Raw genomic sequence first — 17,970 nt, forward strand, 5'->3', positions numbered from 1 at the left:
ATGACAGATTTTGATTACCAAAACTCAGCCTGGCTCAAATCAAGTGGTAATTTTAATTTCCTTTATTGTTTAAGCATATTTGATTTGGGATTTTTTTCACCTGCACCTGGAAGATGCCCAGTGAGTGCACTGTCCTGAGCGCCCAGCCCTCATTTTCACTCCACAGCCAATAACCGCGAAGGACTCCACGCTTTCCCTTGTATGTACGGTAGCTTTCCACTGTCACTACCTCCACGCTACTCCAGGCCCTCACGTCAGCTGCTAACTAATCCGTACAGCCAGTGCTTCTCTACTGATCCCCCACACACCCTTACATGCACCATAGCAGAAACTTTTTTAAAATACTGCTCTGTGCAAGTCTCACAAATAAGGATCTCACACAAGTCCAATGGGTGTCCATTGCACATGTTCTGAAATTCAAGTGTCATGTCCCGGCACTTCGTCCCTTCATCGTCTGTTTTCTGTCACCTGCTGCACTACAGCCAGGTCTCCTGAAAATTTCTCAGACGAGCTCCCTCCTTTAATCAGAGTGGCCGCTGGCGTTTCCCGAATGCGGTGTGCGGGGCCACGTACACTGCCCTCCCCATGCCACCGCGTCCCTTCTGTCTGTTACCGCCGGGGTTCGACTCCAGCTCCCCGTCTGGCCCAGCGCCTTCGCACATGGGTGTGGGCCCTGATGACGATTTACCCTTCTGAAATACTGAGGCCTGTCTCTCACAACACGAGGTGTGCCTGCTGGAGCAGAGCAGCACCTCGCTCAGGGACCACACCAGCCACGCGCAGCAGCAGATGGGGAAGGGAGGCCGCAGGAGGACCTCGGCCCTCAGGGAGGAGCCGAGCTCTGCTGAGACTCTGAGGAAGAGTGACTGTCGGACCAGCCGACCACAGTTCGGTTCCTGCAATGTGTCAGACCACCCCTGGGACCCGCCTGTGGGAACAGATGATGCTTGGGAAAAGACACAGAGAAACGTGTAAATTCTATAAATTACTGAGTAGGAAGCAGAAAGGAGTGAGAGACAGGTGTTACATGTTGTCTCTCCTTCCAAATGATATTTTGAGTTGTTGAAGAGAAAGTGGCATAGGAATGCTGAAAATCTCTTCACATAGGTGCTTCTAAGTGACTTAAGGCATTATGAACATAGAATTATGACAATATTAATATTGATGACAATATTAATATTGTCATAATTTATGAATATGAATATTTTCATATTCATAAAATATGAATTATGAATATTCATAATTTATGAATATGACAATATTGATTTTAACATATCAGGACTGAGGACTTTATTCTGTGAGAACTACAAAAGAAACAACACAAATGATAAGCTAGAAGAAAGTTTACATAAATTTAAGCATATTATTATTATTTGATAGTAGTCATTTAAAAGATAACAAGGACTACTAGACATGTGGAAAAAATGCAGGAGACAGGACATAAAAACATATGTATGAGAAAATAATGGACAAAGAGAGCTACTGGGTTAAAATTAAGTGAGATAATGGCTGTAAGATCCAACACAACTCCTGAAACACAGAAGGGATTCAACACGGATCTGTTCCTTTCCCCTAGGGAAGCTGAAAGGAAGATGATCTCATTCTCTTTTCCTTTTTCCTAAATATTACTTGGTCAATTTAAAATCTTTTTAATATAGATTTTCGGCTAAAGATAAAGTGTATAATATGAGAATAAGATGAGAATATGAGGAATATATGTTTTCCATGATTTATTAATAAGGAGAAAAAGAGGAAACCAGCAAAATTAATTTCTGCGGAAAGACATCAGGCATGATAAAGAGGAAATACAATAAAATAGGTGAAGACAACTTGAAGAGACAATAATCTGGGAGGGTTATAACTCATGATTGTTATTATAAATGTAGCTACTGCTATGAGAATATAAGGGGCAAGTAAAAGTGAGCTGTTAAGAAAGAGCAATAAATGATACTTCCTATGCATCCCTGAGAAGCGACAAGATTAAGGTCTGAGCCAGAAAATAAAGTACAAGAGAGACACAGTTTCTTCCTAAGACTTATTGCAAAGGATGGAAAGAAGTTTGTGTCAAATTAATAACACCTCTAAGGGATCTCATGATTTCGTAGGCCAAGGCAGGCTAGGGAGCAACTGGAAACAGAAGAGAACTCACATGACATGGAAATAAGGGTTAATAGATTTACTCCAAATTGCATTCTTCAGAGGGATCCTGGAAACACCACTGACACCAGGTAGAAGATGTTTTCAGCCCAAAGTAATAGATTTTCAAAGTACTAGACCATTTTCACCAGTCTGTACTTGGCGCTCATATGGTTAGTAAAGGGGAAGTGTGAGAGTCCGTGAGAAAATAAGAACCATGACATCTTAGAATTTATTGTGCCATGGACGGAGCTCTGACAATACACAAATGCTTGAGACCTCAAAAGCATGATTTAAAAACTTTAGAAAAATCGTAGACATAATCCCATGAAAATACGTCACGTCTCAATTTCGACTCTGTTATTTCAAGCTGTGTGACAACTTTCTAATTTGAATAGACAATAACATCTGCGAATACAATGGGAAATGTTACATAATACTACCGTGTAGACCTCAGAGCACTCGCTGAAGGGATGAGCTATTGTTATGACTGAGGATAACATAGTTTATCAAATGTGAGAAGCTATCCATATGAAAGCCAGATCAAAAAAAAATCCCAATGAAGAAGAGAGAAACAGAAAAAGTATCTAAAGAAACAATATTTATAATGAAAAGGAACATTAATACAACTTAGAAGGAGGCAGCTAGGTGTGGTAGCACACACCTATAATATCAGCTACTCAGGAGGCTGAAGTAGGAAGATCATCTGAGCCTGCGAGTTTGAGACCAGCCTGGACAACATAGTGAGATCTCATCACACAAAAAAAGAGGGACTATAAAGTGAAAGGAGCTAAATCCCAGAGCAAATCAAGACTTATAAAACATGCTAAATGTAATAAAAGAGGGGTTTTTAAATATCCTTATAAGAAAAAAAAGACCAAAGAAGCTGCATGTCTACTCTTTTGAGAAAGCTCATGAAAATGAGAAGAAAAGAGAAATTATTAAGTTTTGTTTGGTTGCCACCAACAAAATGTAAAATGTAAAATAAATTCCAATGAGAAAGAATTGAAATCCAAGATAAGAAATGGAGATAGAATAAAATTTCCAACATTCTAAATGAATTTGTCTTCTGTGCAAATGTATTATTTTACAGAACAAGTAGAGAGGTTCTGGGTTTAAGCACCAAATAGATGAAAGTGACCTCTGAGGTAACTTGGAGGTGAGACATGAGAACCTGGGAGGGGAAGATGCCTTACCAATGGGAAGAAAAAGGAAGCTTTTATTATTGGCATTTGGTTTGTTTCCTGACTTGCTTATTAGCTGTTTCCTTGTAACTGTGATTTGATGCATCCAAGGTTCAGATGCTAAGATCGTTAGTTTTATGTGTCCCCACCACAGTAGGGTGGACAGCTGGATATTTGGTCGAATATTATTCTGGATATTTCTGCAAGAGTGTTTCTGGATCAGTTTAACAATTTAATTGGTAAAGTAAAACAGACTGCCCTTCGTAATATGTGTGGGCCTCATCCAATCTGTTGAAGGCCAGAATAAAACAAAAAGACTGACCTTCCCCTGAGTAAGAGAGAATTCTCCAGAATTCATCTGCAACATTTGCTCTTCCTTCCTGACATCCTTTAAAGCAGAACATTAGCTCTCCCTGGGTCTCCAGCCTGCTAGTTCACCACATAGATTAGACTTACTAGCCTCCATGATCACATGAGCCAATTCTCTATATTAAATTTCCTATATATATTCTACTGGTTCCACTTCTCTGGAAAATGATGACTAATACAGATGATATAAAGGAAATTTAGGGAGTGGGGATTAAGAAAGAAAATCTGAATCCAAATGACCGTGACAAGTTGGAATGGAGTTTGAATCTTATTAAATAATAAGTGGTATTTATAGGAGATAAATACACTACCCATATTTGATTTCAAAATGCCAGCTGCAAAAGTAAAGTGACTTTTAGGTCAAAGGTGCCTTTTCACCTTTATTTTATAATATCACCTTGAATGCTACAACTCCACTGACCCACTGAATCTCATCTTTCCTTGTGTTTCTATCAATATGAGCCATCCATCCCTTTATTCACATTCTATAGATATTGACTACTGACTATACTCTAGACATAGTGCTAGGAGCTAGTGGTACAAATTCACCCTCAATTATATAATAATCTTGTGAAGGTGGTATATTTAAAAAAAAATCTCTTGCAATGCAATATGCCTAGTGCAATAAGAGAGGCCCATAATGGTACATATTATGGGTTTGATGTTAAATGAGTGATGAAAGTGAAGAAGTGTAATATTTATAGCCAAATGATCTTTCACAAAGTTGACAAGAACATATACTGGGGAAAGTGCACCCTTTTCAATAAAATGGTGCTGGGAAAATTGGATTGCCATATGCAGAAAAATGAAACTAGACTCCTATCTATCATCACATACAAAAATCAGCTCAAGATGGATTAAAGACTTAAAAGTAAAACCTGAAACTATAAAAATTCTAGAAAAATATCTAGGGAAAACTCTTCTGGACATTAGCCTAGGCAAAGAATTCATGACTAAGACCTCAAAAACACAGGCAATGAAACTAAAAATACAAAATGAGACTTAATTAAACTAAAATGCTTCTGCAAAGCAAAAGAAATAATCAACAGAGTGAACAGACAACCCGCAGAATGGGAGAAAATATTCGCAAACTATTCATCCTACAATAAAGGACTAATATCCAGAATTTACAAGAAACTCAAACAACTCAACAACACACAAAAAACAAATAATCCCATTAAAAAGTAGGCAAAGGACATGAAGAGACATTTTTCGAAGGAAATACAAACAGCCAACAAGCATATGCAAAAATGCTCAACATCAGTAATCATCAGAGAAATGCAAATTAAAATTACAATGGGATACCATCTTATACTAGTCAGCATGGCTATTATTAAAAAGATAAAAAATAACAGTTGTTGGAGAGGATGTGGAGAAAAAGGTATGCTTATGTCAGTGGAAATGTAAATTAATACAACCTCTATGGAAAACAGTAGAATGCGTTCTCAAAGAACTGAAAGTAGAACTACCATTTGATCCAGCGATCCCACTACTGGGTATCTACCTCCCCAAAAGAAATCATTATATCAAAAAGATACCTACACTTATATGTTTATCACAGCATTCTTCACAATAGCAAAGGTATGGAATCAGCATAAGTGTCTGTCGATAAAGGACTGGATAAAGAAAATATTGCACATATACACAATGGAATATTATTCAGCCATAAAAAAGAATATCATGGATGGAACTAGAGGCCAACTAGAGGTGGTAGGAAAAGTGTTATGTGTCTGGCTGAGGGAAGACTGTGCTGGGAGGCAGGATGGATGGGTAAGGGAATTAGTAACTGAGAAAAGCCGAGGAGATAGGCTAGGCAAGTGCTGGTGTGTTTTTCTTAGGAGCTTGACTTTAATGTTGAAAAATCTAACAGTGAAATGTAGCATGAAGGCAAATCTTACTTTCTTAACATAAATTTATTATAATTGAATAAATTCACAGACTCACTCTGCAGACCAGTGTACTACAGTTATAAACCATACCATGGCAGGTCACCTCCCGTGTCTCGCCTCACAGTCTCTTCGCTGACCTTCTATTCTGGCCAGGGCTGAGCTAACCAGCTCCTCACACGTGTGGTGCAGCGGCACCTTCCTGGCGCCAAGGTCTCTCTCTGTCTCTTGACCTCTGGGCATCTGGGACGTCTCAGCCTGAGATGCCTGCAGAAACCCAGTCTCGACTCAGGCGTACCCCTTACCCTAGGACCGGGAGTTAGCACCCAAGAGCAGTGCTGTGACATGGGACAGGACTAGGGCTAAATGCGCCCCCCTGCAGTTTCAGGGGCACGATTCTCAGATACATCTGACCGGCTTCCTGAGTGTCCCAGGGAATCCAAGCCCCAGCTGCCCACAGCAGTGACCAGCTAATGATGCACCCTTCACTGCCTTTTCCTTCTTCTCTTTTCCACTCTTCTCTCTTTTAAGAGATCACTTTCCAAAGTAGACTACGTGCACAAAAACACATCACAGGCCGTAGGACAGTAGGCTTTCCAGAATAGAGTACGGGTAGCATTTTAAAATATTACATAAAATACAGTAAGAAAATCAAAGGGATAGATTTCACATGGAGCAGAGAAGGAGGAGAGGACATCTGCTTAGTCTGCCACAAGCAAGCAAACAAACAGAACAAATCAACAATCAACCCTGGCGACCCAGAAGATGAGCTCTGTCGCAGCAGCTCTTCCTCAAGTCCGTGAAAACAGAGATGAGTGCAGTAGACTCAGCTGTGCGATCCAAAAAGAGAGAGCTGCCGGATCCCTTCTCCAGAATGTGCCAACTGTGATTAATGAGAGAACGTATGCTATTTTCATATCGAAATGTCTGCTAATCCAAATAGGTAATATCTTCTCAATGTTTTCTAGACCATGCTATAATTATATCCATGAAGGAGATGGCCATTTCACAGGCAAGCACGTTATCAAGAACTGTGATGAGTCTGAGATTTTTACCCAACATGCAAGCTAACAAGGGGCCCTGCCAGCTTCATGGATGTGTCAGAAGACTCCTGGGTCAAAGCAAGGGACCTCATTATTCACAGCACAGCGAGCAACATGAGCACCAGCATACTCGCGTCAATTTCCTTGCCTCCGACTCCACGTGGGGTAATCATGGATGGGCCCAGATGGACGTCTGCACACGAGTGTGCTGCATCACGAGAGGAGTCCCGGCCTGAGGGAGCTCAGAACCTTTCTACAGCCAGCAAGCACCGCCTGCCTCTTGATATCACTACTGAAATAAACCTCTTACGTCCAGGTTTCATTAATAAATGTCTTAAGCTTATTTTTGTACATGAAGAACAGTAAATTATATATTGTAATTCATGATGTCTCAAAATCTGTGATATTTTTATTACCTTAGTCATATTACAATTTTAAAAGATTATTTGGGTTCCTTTAATTTTTAATGGACTGGGAGAATAGAAAGAGATAAACAAATTGCTTTCTCAAAGATAAGTGACATCTTTTCCCATTGGGGAACCCAAACTTTTCCTAACATTTACAAATTTTAGGTTCTGTGACAGGAAATGCTATAAAATTTCATAGGCTTATAAGAGGTTTCTTAACATAATTATGGACTTTCTCCTGGTGCTGTACAACAATTCAGATTAGCACAACAATCATATACACATGGAACAAGACAACCTATTTGAACAGCTTTTATGACGTTACACAGATATCTGTTTTCCCATTTGATGTTGTATTACTTTCTCTACCAGTCTTCTTAATAAAATCATAAATATCTTAATTATAGCAAATGTGAAGCTGTATCACAAGTCCTTAAACTTGAGAATCATCAAGCATTTAAGTATTATTGCTGTTACAGAGATATCTAAAATGCAAAACAATCATCTAAAATTGAAAACCTAAATTGTACAATCCTTAAAAGATTATCTCTCACGATAGAGGTTTTGCTTAAGATACGTTTCTCTTTGTATCTGTGTTAATAATGGATTTATCTTCACAATTAAGCTCGGAATCTATTATATCTAGTGATCTTTAAATCAAAGCCTTTTCCCCATTCCTTATCTTCACTGCTGTGTTAAAAAAGACTAGACTACAGGGACCTGTCAGAAGCTGAGTTAAAGACAGGATGTCTGAAAGGGCACTCCTCTTCTACAGTTTGAGGGTGTGTGGTGTGTGTGTGTGTGTGTGTGTGTGTGTGTGTGTGTGTGTATGTGTGGTGGAGGGGGGTTAACTGTATTAGACCAGGCATAATACTGTATTTTTAATCCCTCGCTCTGCTATAAATGTAAACTGCAAATATTCTTTGCTATCAATGGTAGCAAGCACAAACTCACCTAGCTCTTTTGTTTCATTTAATCCAATATGCAACACTGAGACAGAGTCTTTTTAATTCCCCTACAATTTCTTTCCCATCCACATCCCAGACAAATACATACTCATACAAAAATGTGCTTGTTTATCTAAGCATCCCAACAATTTAACTGTCCCTAAAACACCAATTCAACTTAAAGTATGCCAGCTTGTCTGAGGGCTCATAGATTTAAAACCCCAAAACAAAGCATCTGTCTGGCAGTAGCTCTGATTTAATAGATACTAAATGTGATAGGTAATATTTTAACCAGTTCGGTACGAGCGTCGACTATAGTGGACAGCCACAAATGAACACGCACAGTGACTTGAACCAATAGCCGTGATATGACTTTTCTAATTTTTCATTTATCAAAATAAAATTACGAACATTTAAAAATAATGTAATGAAAACATGTATGTATATGTTACCTATTCTGATTTGCATTACAAGTAAAGCTGCCTGTAAAGTAAAACAAGCTTTCAGTGCTTTCAAGCTTTCCTCATCACACAAGAGCAAAACAGAGTCGTCAGTGCACAGCACAAACTGTCGTGCGGACTGTGAGTGCCGGCTGTGGGCAAGGTTTTGTGGCCGGTGAGCGCCGTACAGAAGTGGTTAAATCAAATCACTCCACTAAGTCAAAGAGTAATTCAATTGTTTGCTCAGTTTCCAAAGAAATCCTTCCATTTGGGTCTGGAATTCCATAAACATTGGATTTATATTGAAAGGGCTGTGAGGAAAAGAGAGAGTGAGGAGATCCCAGCAAGGACAGTGAGGATTTCTTGAACAGGCCAGAGAGTTCAAGCTCTAGGTCACAGGAAATTTGAGCTACTGAGGTCAAGTTTTCTAAAAGATTCACAATATGTACATCATCTCCCTAATTCTACATTTGTCTGAGAAACAATGACATTCAAGAAACTCTTTTCCATTGGATGTAACTACAGAACAAGTTAAGTCAAAGAACTGCAAAATTTCCTGAAAAAAATAAAATATTATATATAAAACTTCAGAAGACATGACTCAATATGTTAATTTTAACCTGAAATCCTCTTAAGGTCTTGATTGCCAATAGGACACAAACACATCTGTGATTTAGAAGCGTATCTTTGTTTTCACATGCTCAAGAAATGAAATTATACTTAATGAAAAGTAATTAGAACTATAGCCCAAGTGATATATATTAGATCATTTTTTCTTAGTAATTTAATTATTAAAAATTCTTTTTATCTCTGTCTTATTAAGTAGGTATACTACTTAAATTATAATCTTGTAGTTAGAATGTTAAAACCATTTTAAAATCTCGAATGACTTTAGACTTCAGTCGTTCTCCATCTTATTACGGCAAAAATGCTCACTAACTGGAACATAAACAACATCATTTTCACCCCCTACTCTATGTTATTTTTCTATTTTTATTACTAGAATAGTAGCTTAATTATAAAATTTTAACCAAACTAGGCATACACTCCATTCTTTAGAAAACTGGATTTACTTTTTGCCCGTTAAGGCTATGATAATAGCCTAAGTAATGAATTCCACATATTTCTTTTGTATAATATCGCATCATGTTTAGCAGATATAGGATATACTTTATGAAAGACATTTCAAACAAACAATTCTATGCTTTATATGTCAAGTAGAAAAGAATATTTTTATGCAGTAACACAGCAGATTTGACATGTTTATGGTCATATATGATCAAGCTTTTGCAAATGCTGTAACAACACAGAGCAACTCGGCCAAAGGGCAACAAATCCTTCAGTGAAAAAGTCTTATCAAAAGTGGGAAGCCCATTTTAGAAGAGCAGCTGACTGTTGGTTCACTCACCTATCCAAGCTTTAGAAAGTACTTTGAAAAAGTCTGATGTAGAAGTCATAGCCAATAAATTTCCAAAAAGAGGATGGGGAACAATCCCAATGTCAATTACATCTTTGTCATTCAGAAACTCAGGCTAATTGGATTTAGAGTCATTAAGAAATGGACAGTTATTTCTCACTAATTATTTACGTTTTTAAGCTTTTTATTTTCAATCTGTATGTCTTAGGTAAAAAGCATCAATTTAAGTTTATTTACTTGAGATTTTCTATTGGCACATGCTTTTACTAAACACAATTTTTAATAATTTTTAAAAAGAAACATTTAATTTTGAAACAATCTCAAATTTATAGAAAAGGTGGAAGAACTATGCTAATACGCTACATCACCCCTGATACCTCTACGTGCATTTCCTCCAGCAAAGATATTCTCCTACATAAATCATAATGTGTCCATCACAGTCATCTCGGATTGAGCTCCAACTCTTAATCCTCGATTTTGTTCAAGTTCAACAATTCCAATAAAGCCCTTTATCACATAAGCATTTAATATGGAATATCACTTAGCTGCCATGCTTTCTTAGTTTCCTTCTATCTGGAATGCCTCCCTCCTCAACTCCTCACCCCACTCAACCTCTGACAACCTGCTATATGGGTCACCATCAGCACCCTCTCCTGTCCCTCCATGTCCCCACCCTTGCCACTCTGTGAATGCTGTCCTTACCCTGCTAGGCTTCTGAATACTGTGCGGTGCCCCGGGCCTCCACACGGACACCTGCTTGCTAGGACACCATGGATGGCTTTGGACTGAGCTACTCAATAAGAGAAGAGGAATAACAAGTAATTTGCTTTTTTCTCATGATCAAATCAATTTGTTGGAATTGACTGTCATTTCCATGGGCTACTTATGCTCTACAAAGTATGTTCATATAAAATTTGGAGGAAGTGAATAAAGACATCTGAACTCCATGTTTTATGGAGTACCATTTGACACTAAAATTAAGAGTCTGTTACTCATCTACAGATTCTTTTTCTTAAATGGTATTACTAAAAGGTCCAAATTAAACATCTGCTAAAATAATTATCTTTATACTCTGGGAGATATTTTTCCTGACACATTCCACATCATAAATGGTTTTACTAACTAACCCACACACTCTATGGTAGGTTTATACTTCTTTCCCCAGGCCTGGCTAGCGAACTTGAAAAATATAACCATTTAGGGGGAAAAAATAGGAAACAATTAAAAGTGTTTTTCCTGAAGAAATGAATAAATTAATCCACTGAAAAGTTACATCAAAGGCTATTACTCAGCATTTTATCAATTATAGGCATTTCTGAGAAATCCACCCAGACATTTGATCATTTGTCTTTGGGATCATTGCCCACAGCTGAATCATTCTCTTTATTCTTCCTGTTGTTTTCAAGGGCTGGATGGGAGCAGTAAGTGACCTTTCATTCACTCTTAGGGAGACAAAGTGATAGAACAGGAAAAGAAGTTATGACTAATCAGATTCTTATTACTAGGCACTGATACTGTTTAACCCAAGGTACAACGGAAGTCAAATGCTCCCTGCTCCCCTTCCCGCACCCAACATTGTCTTGGTGTCAAGACATAAAGAAATGGTAGTCACAAGCATGCTTATAACATACAGAGATGTTTGCAAGTCTTTATTCCTGTCCTTTGGTAATAAGTGAAGAAATCAACAACAGATAAAACAACATAAAGAAAATGCAAGACTCTGTATCTGTCCCCAAAATATTATTTCCTCTGAATAGTTCAGAGGAAAAAAACAGGTGACTTGTTTATTGCTTTTACATTAGCAGTGACTATCATAAAATGCAAAAAGTGCAGTCCAGTCTAGATATTTCATCTTCAGAAAGATGAAGAGTATGAGGATAATTCGAAGTAGTCAAAACAAACAAAAGAGCAAATCTATGAGGATTGAAGTTAAGAAAATTATTTTCCTTCAAGCAGAATTCTCCTAAGATAAAATTTTCCCATTTATTTGTCAGATCAACTAACATTCAAGCAAAACATATATACTCCCTAAAATATCAAATGTTTAGAGAGCTCCTCCCATGCCCTCTCTGCACGCGAGCCAATATTTCATGCCACCGTCAACAGGCTCCCTTGGTGGATGACTGATTTCCTTCTGGAAAACGAGGTGTAAATAATATGAGCAAGTCGTGGTGTCTGCACGAGACAGAGACTTTCAGATGCCCTTATTGACTTGCTCACTGGTACTCAAGAGGGTTCCTTCTTGAAGATGTTATATAGTTTATCTGGAAGAATTTCTTGATCTAAAAGGTAATTTAAAATTAATAAAATGTATTCAATATAAATATGCTAAAAGTTTCTTTATCAAAAAAAAGACTGAAAAAACCCCCAAAAAACTAGAAAAAAACCACAAAAATTTTAGGTGACATCCAGCCACTGGTGAGAACTAAGTTTGGTGATAAATCCATTTTGAACATGTATATGTGTTCTGCATAGATAATCTCAGATGACCTCTACTCTTTCGAGAAGAATGTTCACCATAAAAGAGAACAGCTTAACTTCTGTCGGCTTCTTAATCCTTCCATTGGTTTCAAGCAAAATACTATCAATACAACTAATCCTGCACATGAAAAGTTATCACAACCATGGAATGGCTCCGCTTTCCTCAAGGAAAGGCTGTCTGATGCCCTGTTTAGAGAATAGTAAGAGTGACCTCTAGTGATTTACTTTGTTGTTGTTGTATTTCACCAGTATTTTAGAATGCCTTTCTATAATATAAGTAGTTCATTTCTCATTTATGTATTTATTTAAGCAAAATAGCAGTTTCCACTGCAGGACCCAAGGATTTTTATTTGAGATAAACATACGTGTTTTATTCACAAGCCTTTTCACAAAAGCAGATTAAAGCTGAATCTGTACATTTGGTACAGCATCTGCCCAAAGGGGTCAGCAATTCATTTTGGAGTGGCACACACAGGGTAGGATTAAGTGAGGAGGACGGAAGGACGGTGCACACTGTCCTCAGGCTCTTCAGGGCAGTACGTGGGAAGGATCCAGGCTTGAGCCTTCGGGTGGGACAACACTGAGCTATGGCAAACTTTATAACGACAGGATAGGTAAACTGCTGAAAGCCACTCGTGGCTGTCCTGCAGCAATCTAAATTTCTGAATATGGTCACTAGCATTTATCTGAACTGATTTCAAAAGAGATTTTGGTAGGAGGGAGGATGAGCCTGACAGTGGAGAGATTGCAATGAAAGAAAAATAAAAGTAATCTTAGTGCAAGGAAGATATTTTTTAAAACTCTAATTCATGATTGCTTAAATTAATTAAGAAAGGAAGACATCTCCCTCATGCAGACTTAATCCAAGCAAAAAAATATTTTAATATTTTTTGTGTACAATAAAATTGGGTGCATTAGGTTCTGCTCAACTATTTGGAATATATCATGATTATATTAGTATCATAGCCCATTCTAGAAATAAAGGCTTCCTAAATTTTTACCAAATCAAGGAAAATCAAAAACAGAGCACACAATGACAAATTAAATAATGTAAAATAATTGTCAAGATCACCTAAATGACTGGCCAAGTTTTGTCTTTAAGCAAGAACTCAGTACTTTTAGAAATGAAGCCCCCTGTCAGGGGAGTGTCCAAGTGGTATTCCCATAGTAATCAGGGCCGGTTATTAATTTTGGGATCTTAAATTTAGGTTCCTCTAAAGCTGCTCTGTCCCTGTAGTGCCCAGGACTTAATTAGTACCTTAACTCTGAAGCTGCCAAGGTCAGCAAAACTGTGTGCTGCTAACATCCAAGTTGATGCAGTATGATGTAATGTCTGCCAGTTATTTCCCTGTTAGGCTTAATTCCTATAAGAGGCTAAAATCCTAAAAAAGGAATAAATGACAGTATTTACAGGCTAATCCTTTGCCAAGATATTATTTTCAGATTTTACAAAACGTTCACTGTCTCCATGAATATTCGAATATATAGATTTAAAAAAGCATGCATTATATATTTTAGACTCCCCCACAAGAGGAAAGTCTATTGTAAACAAATTCTATTTTTCAGGTTGCAATTCAATAGATTTTTATTACAAGGGTTTTTTTTTTATTATTTTCAGGAGCATGCTCTGCAATTCCCACTCCAAATATTACCGATGATAAAAATACAAAGTTTTCCAGTTAGCCTAGTGCAAGTTTGAAAGCATCTGCTGTACTTACGTGGATTTCCTGCTACTACCGGGCTCCAACTCTGCGCGGGGAGAAGCAGCAGCAGCACCCTGAGGAAGGCTGGGGCGACTGAGGCCATGCTCACTTTCGGGGCGCCCAGGAGGCAGCGGCGCAGGCTGCTCCGCGTCGCTCCCGCTCTCACTCCGGTCCCCTGCCGCCTCGGAGGCTCGCTCCCCCCGGCCGCCCCCGCCGCACTGGCCGCGCGCGGCGGGAGAAGCCGCAGCTCGCCTCCCCGGCGCACTCCCCTCGCGCCCCGCCCGGCCCCGTGGCGCCTCCGAGGACCCCGCCCCGCGTCGCCGCGCCGGCTCCCGGTCCCGGCTCCCGGGCTGCGCGGCTGCCGCACCTGGCCGCCAGGCGGCGGGTTGGCGGCGCGTCCCGGGCGCACGCCTCTGGAGGTGGCAGGTGGCAAATGCGAGTCTGGGAGGAGAGCGGACCGGAGCCCCCGCGCCCCCCCGCGGCTCTTCCCCGTGCACCTGCAGCCCTGTCCCCACGCGGGGCGGCCGCGGGCCCCACTCAACCGCGTCCCGCAGTCACCCTCTGGCTGCAGGTTGAAAACGCCGGGCGTTACCGCACGCAGGGGCGCACGCGGGGGCGCACGCGGGGAAAATCGTGTTTGTTTCCGTTCAGATGAGAAAGATGCGGCGTGCACTCGCGCAGAGGCGCGCGCTTTCACTCTGCTAGGAATTCTGACTGTACGGAAAGAAGCTCGGAGGGAGAGGGACGCCCAGTTGCAGGGTCGAATCCTGTCTTGTGAAATGTGACTACTTTGTCCAATTTTTTGCATCAAATTTCATTTTTAAAAAATTGCATAAATTGGCCGGGCGCGGTGGCTCACGCCTGTAATCCTAGCACTCTGGGAGGCCGAGGCGGGCGGATTGCTCAAGGTCAGGAGTTCGAAACCACCCTGAGCAAGAGCGAGACCCCGTCTCTACTATAAATGGAAACAAATTAATTGGCCAACTAATATACATAGAAAAAATTAGCCGGGCATGGTGGCGCATGTCTGTAGTCCCAGCTACTCGGGAGGCTGAGGCAAGAGGATTGCTTAAGCCCAGGGGTCTGAGGTTGCTGTGAGCTAGGCTGACGCCATGGCACTCACTCTAGCCTGGGTAACAAAGCGAGACTCTGTCTCAAAAAAAAAAAAAAAAAAAAAAAAAAAAAAAAAAAAAAATTGCATAAAATGTTATCTTGATTGCTAGGTGTTGCTTAAGGTTTGTGCCTGAGACGAAAGTGATAGTCCCTTAACCGAAGTCCTGGCCCTGCTAGACATCTAAAATTTAAATTTTTTGGATTTGCTGAATACAGAAAAAATAAAAAAAATTAAAAAAAAATAAATAAAAAATAAAATTTAAATTTTATTCCAGCTTTCCATCCAAAGGAGCAGTCCTGCCTGCGGAGCGATGGGCACTCGCTATCCTAGTGGCTGATGCCCAACTTCCTGCCTGCTGCAGGCTGGAGGGCGAAGGACACGGAGCCTCCTCTCCCTCTACTCCCCTAACCCACATTACAGGCAAAAGACTGACGAACTCCCTGAGCTTACCACTGAGATTCTAAAAAATTCTAAAAAAAATTTAGACGATATCTCAATAGAATTAATAGCTATGTGTACTTCGTGTCTTCTCTTTGGAAAGAACAGCTTTGAAAATATCCTTGAAAGGCTTTTTCTTCATTAAAATGAATTCTAATATGATATTAAGAAAAGTCTCAAGAAGTCATTCTTGAATTATTAATTGGGTTCACATAAACTACTTTTGCACAAGCACTATGTAAATCACACCTCTTTCGTTACGGGGAAAAAACTATAAATCTAAAATTTTGATTGACAGATCAGTTGCCTTGAGTGAGATAGAAACAGAGAAAATGGATCTAAACTGGACCTAAAGTAAAACAACAAAATGTCAACCTGTTGTACTAATTTGTCAGGCATAAGAACAAGTCTTTTAAAAATATGAACTTTCATGTTCAAAGTGTTAGGCTTAATGAAGAAAAGCAAAGAAATTTTTCTATGGTGGCAGATGTGTAATTTTTTTAAAAAATGACTCCATTAAACAATAAAATCACTCTTGTATTGAGTGTGAATGCATTATTTTACTACATAGAGGAATATATTTATATTTATGAATTTTATTCCAAAAACCACAAAATACACATTTACAGTTACACTCAAAATTTGTTCAAAAAGGGCAAAATTGTACATTATATACTAAATGTACACAGTATTTTGTATGCCGAAACCAATAAACATCAGCATTTTTCTTCTAAGACAGGAAGTGCTTGTAATTGATGAGTTCTTTGGGTTATTTTCCCTCCTTGACTTAAAACTCATTTAGGTTTATTCTTTTTTAGTTTTTTGGTTAAGTGACTTGAAGTCCTTTGATGTAAGTATGTGTCTATAAGTGAATTGTATGTTGCTATAATCGCTGCTATACAGTTAGGTTTTCCTTTACATCAGCATGGACACTGCTGTGGTGACAATGCTGGTAATGAACTGTGCAGACTGAGAGTAGAGAAGCCCTAGGAATTACCTTGCCTACCAGCATAGCATCTGCTGCACACACTCTACACTTGCTGGACAAATGAAAGCATAAATTTGAAGTGGCTGATGTAACTAGAGCACCGGATGTCCTAGAAAAAATATTAAATATGACAGATATAAATGTTTTATAGGTTGCAGCTTTCTTCCCCATTTTCCATAATAATGCAATTGAAACTTTGAAACTTTTTGCTTGCCTTCCATTTAAACTTAACCTAGATAATAAATACAATTATTATATTTTATATTTTAGTTTGGATAATGGTTGCATAATTCAACCAGAGTAAGGAGGTAATAAAATCTAATTTTATAATAGCACATGTTTAGAATGTTAGTATGTTACACTGGAACAAATGATACCGAGGTGTTATAAATGACTAGCTTAATTGTAAGAATGTGTTTGTTAAGGTGAGCTTTTTTAAAAATTTTTCTAGATCTTTTTGAATTATAGCAGGAACACTTTTACAAAAATTATATATAGAAAATGCTAATAATTACCACAACTATCATCACTCCAATCCCCCTAAGGTAACCAGTGCTGAGTAACAGACTACTCTATCCTTTCACAATTTTTGCTTTTGTTATATACAAACATATACAACCCTATATACAGGGTTGTGCTTATTTTATTTTAGTGTAGTTTCGCCCTGTACTTTATACTATTATTCTGCAGTTTTATCTTCTCTCTTAGTAATATACCATGTGTGTTCCAATCTATGCTAGAATTTATAGTCCTGGAATTTTCAATTCTAGAAAATAGAGTGAGAATACTAAATGTAACCACATTTGCCTGCCAATCTAATAGCACTTTAAGTCCTAAGTGGGTCTACGCTTACAAGTATGCTACACCTGTAAGCATTTCTTTTTTTCTTATAATATTCTTCTAAGCAATGTAATATGGTATTAGATTTTTAAAATACACTACTGCATTAATCAAGACCCAGGAAGAAAGCAAGATTCATTTAGACGATTTAAATGAAGAGACTGTAAAGAAAAGTGAAGGGCCCCAAAGACGAGCAGCAATAGCAGGAAGATATCAGGGCCATGACCAGACAGGCAGGAGGAGGAAAGATTGTCCCCAGAGCCCCAGAAAGCAGAATCCAGGGAGAAGAGCTCCCAAGTGGAAACTGTAGTCATACAAGCAAAAAGCTGCAGCCAAAGGCTGGAAGCAGGAGTGAGTAGGGAAGAAACATTTTGAACCCTGGCTTCTGAATCCGTCCTGTTCCTGTTAGTGTCCGCCATTAGCTGGAACCAACTAGAAGCAGGCCAACAAGGCAGCGGGTGACGCTGGGCGGGAAAGGCAAGCAAATAAATTATAAACAAGTTGAAATTTTCTTCCCAGTTTCTTACCACTTGCTAATTGGGAAGAATTGAAAAATTAGGAAAGGATAATAATCAAT

The 17,970-nt window shown here is 39.0% G+C and overlaps 1 protein-coding gene across 1 annotated transcript in view; it reads right to left on the bottom strand.

Annotated features, from left to right (window-relative positions):
* The window catches only part of LOC105881341 (contactin-associated protein-like 3), a 201,165-nt gene extending 186,969 nt beyond the window's left edge, over positions 1-14,196 (bottom strand). The window contains exon 1 of the mRNA XM_020289234.2: positions 14,029-14,196. Coding sequence (XP_020144823.2) covers positions 14,029-14,116 — 88 coding nt within the window. The 5' untranslated portion in view covers positions 14,117-14,196. The remainder of the gene's footprint in view (positions 1-14,028) is intronic.
* Between the last annotated feature and the right edge of the window lie 3,774 nt (positions 14,197-17,970).

This window comes from Microcebus murinus, chromosome 12 (assembly GCF_040939455.1).
Source record: "Microcebus murinus isolate Inina chromosome 12, M.murinus_Inina_mat1.0, whole genome shotgun sequence".
Classification (NCBI taxonomy): Eukaryota; Metazoa; Chordata; class Mammalia; order Primates; family Cheirogaleidae; genus Microcebus; species Microcebus murinus.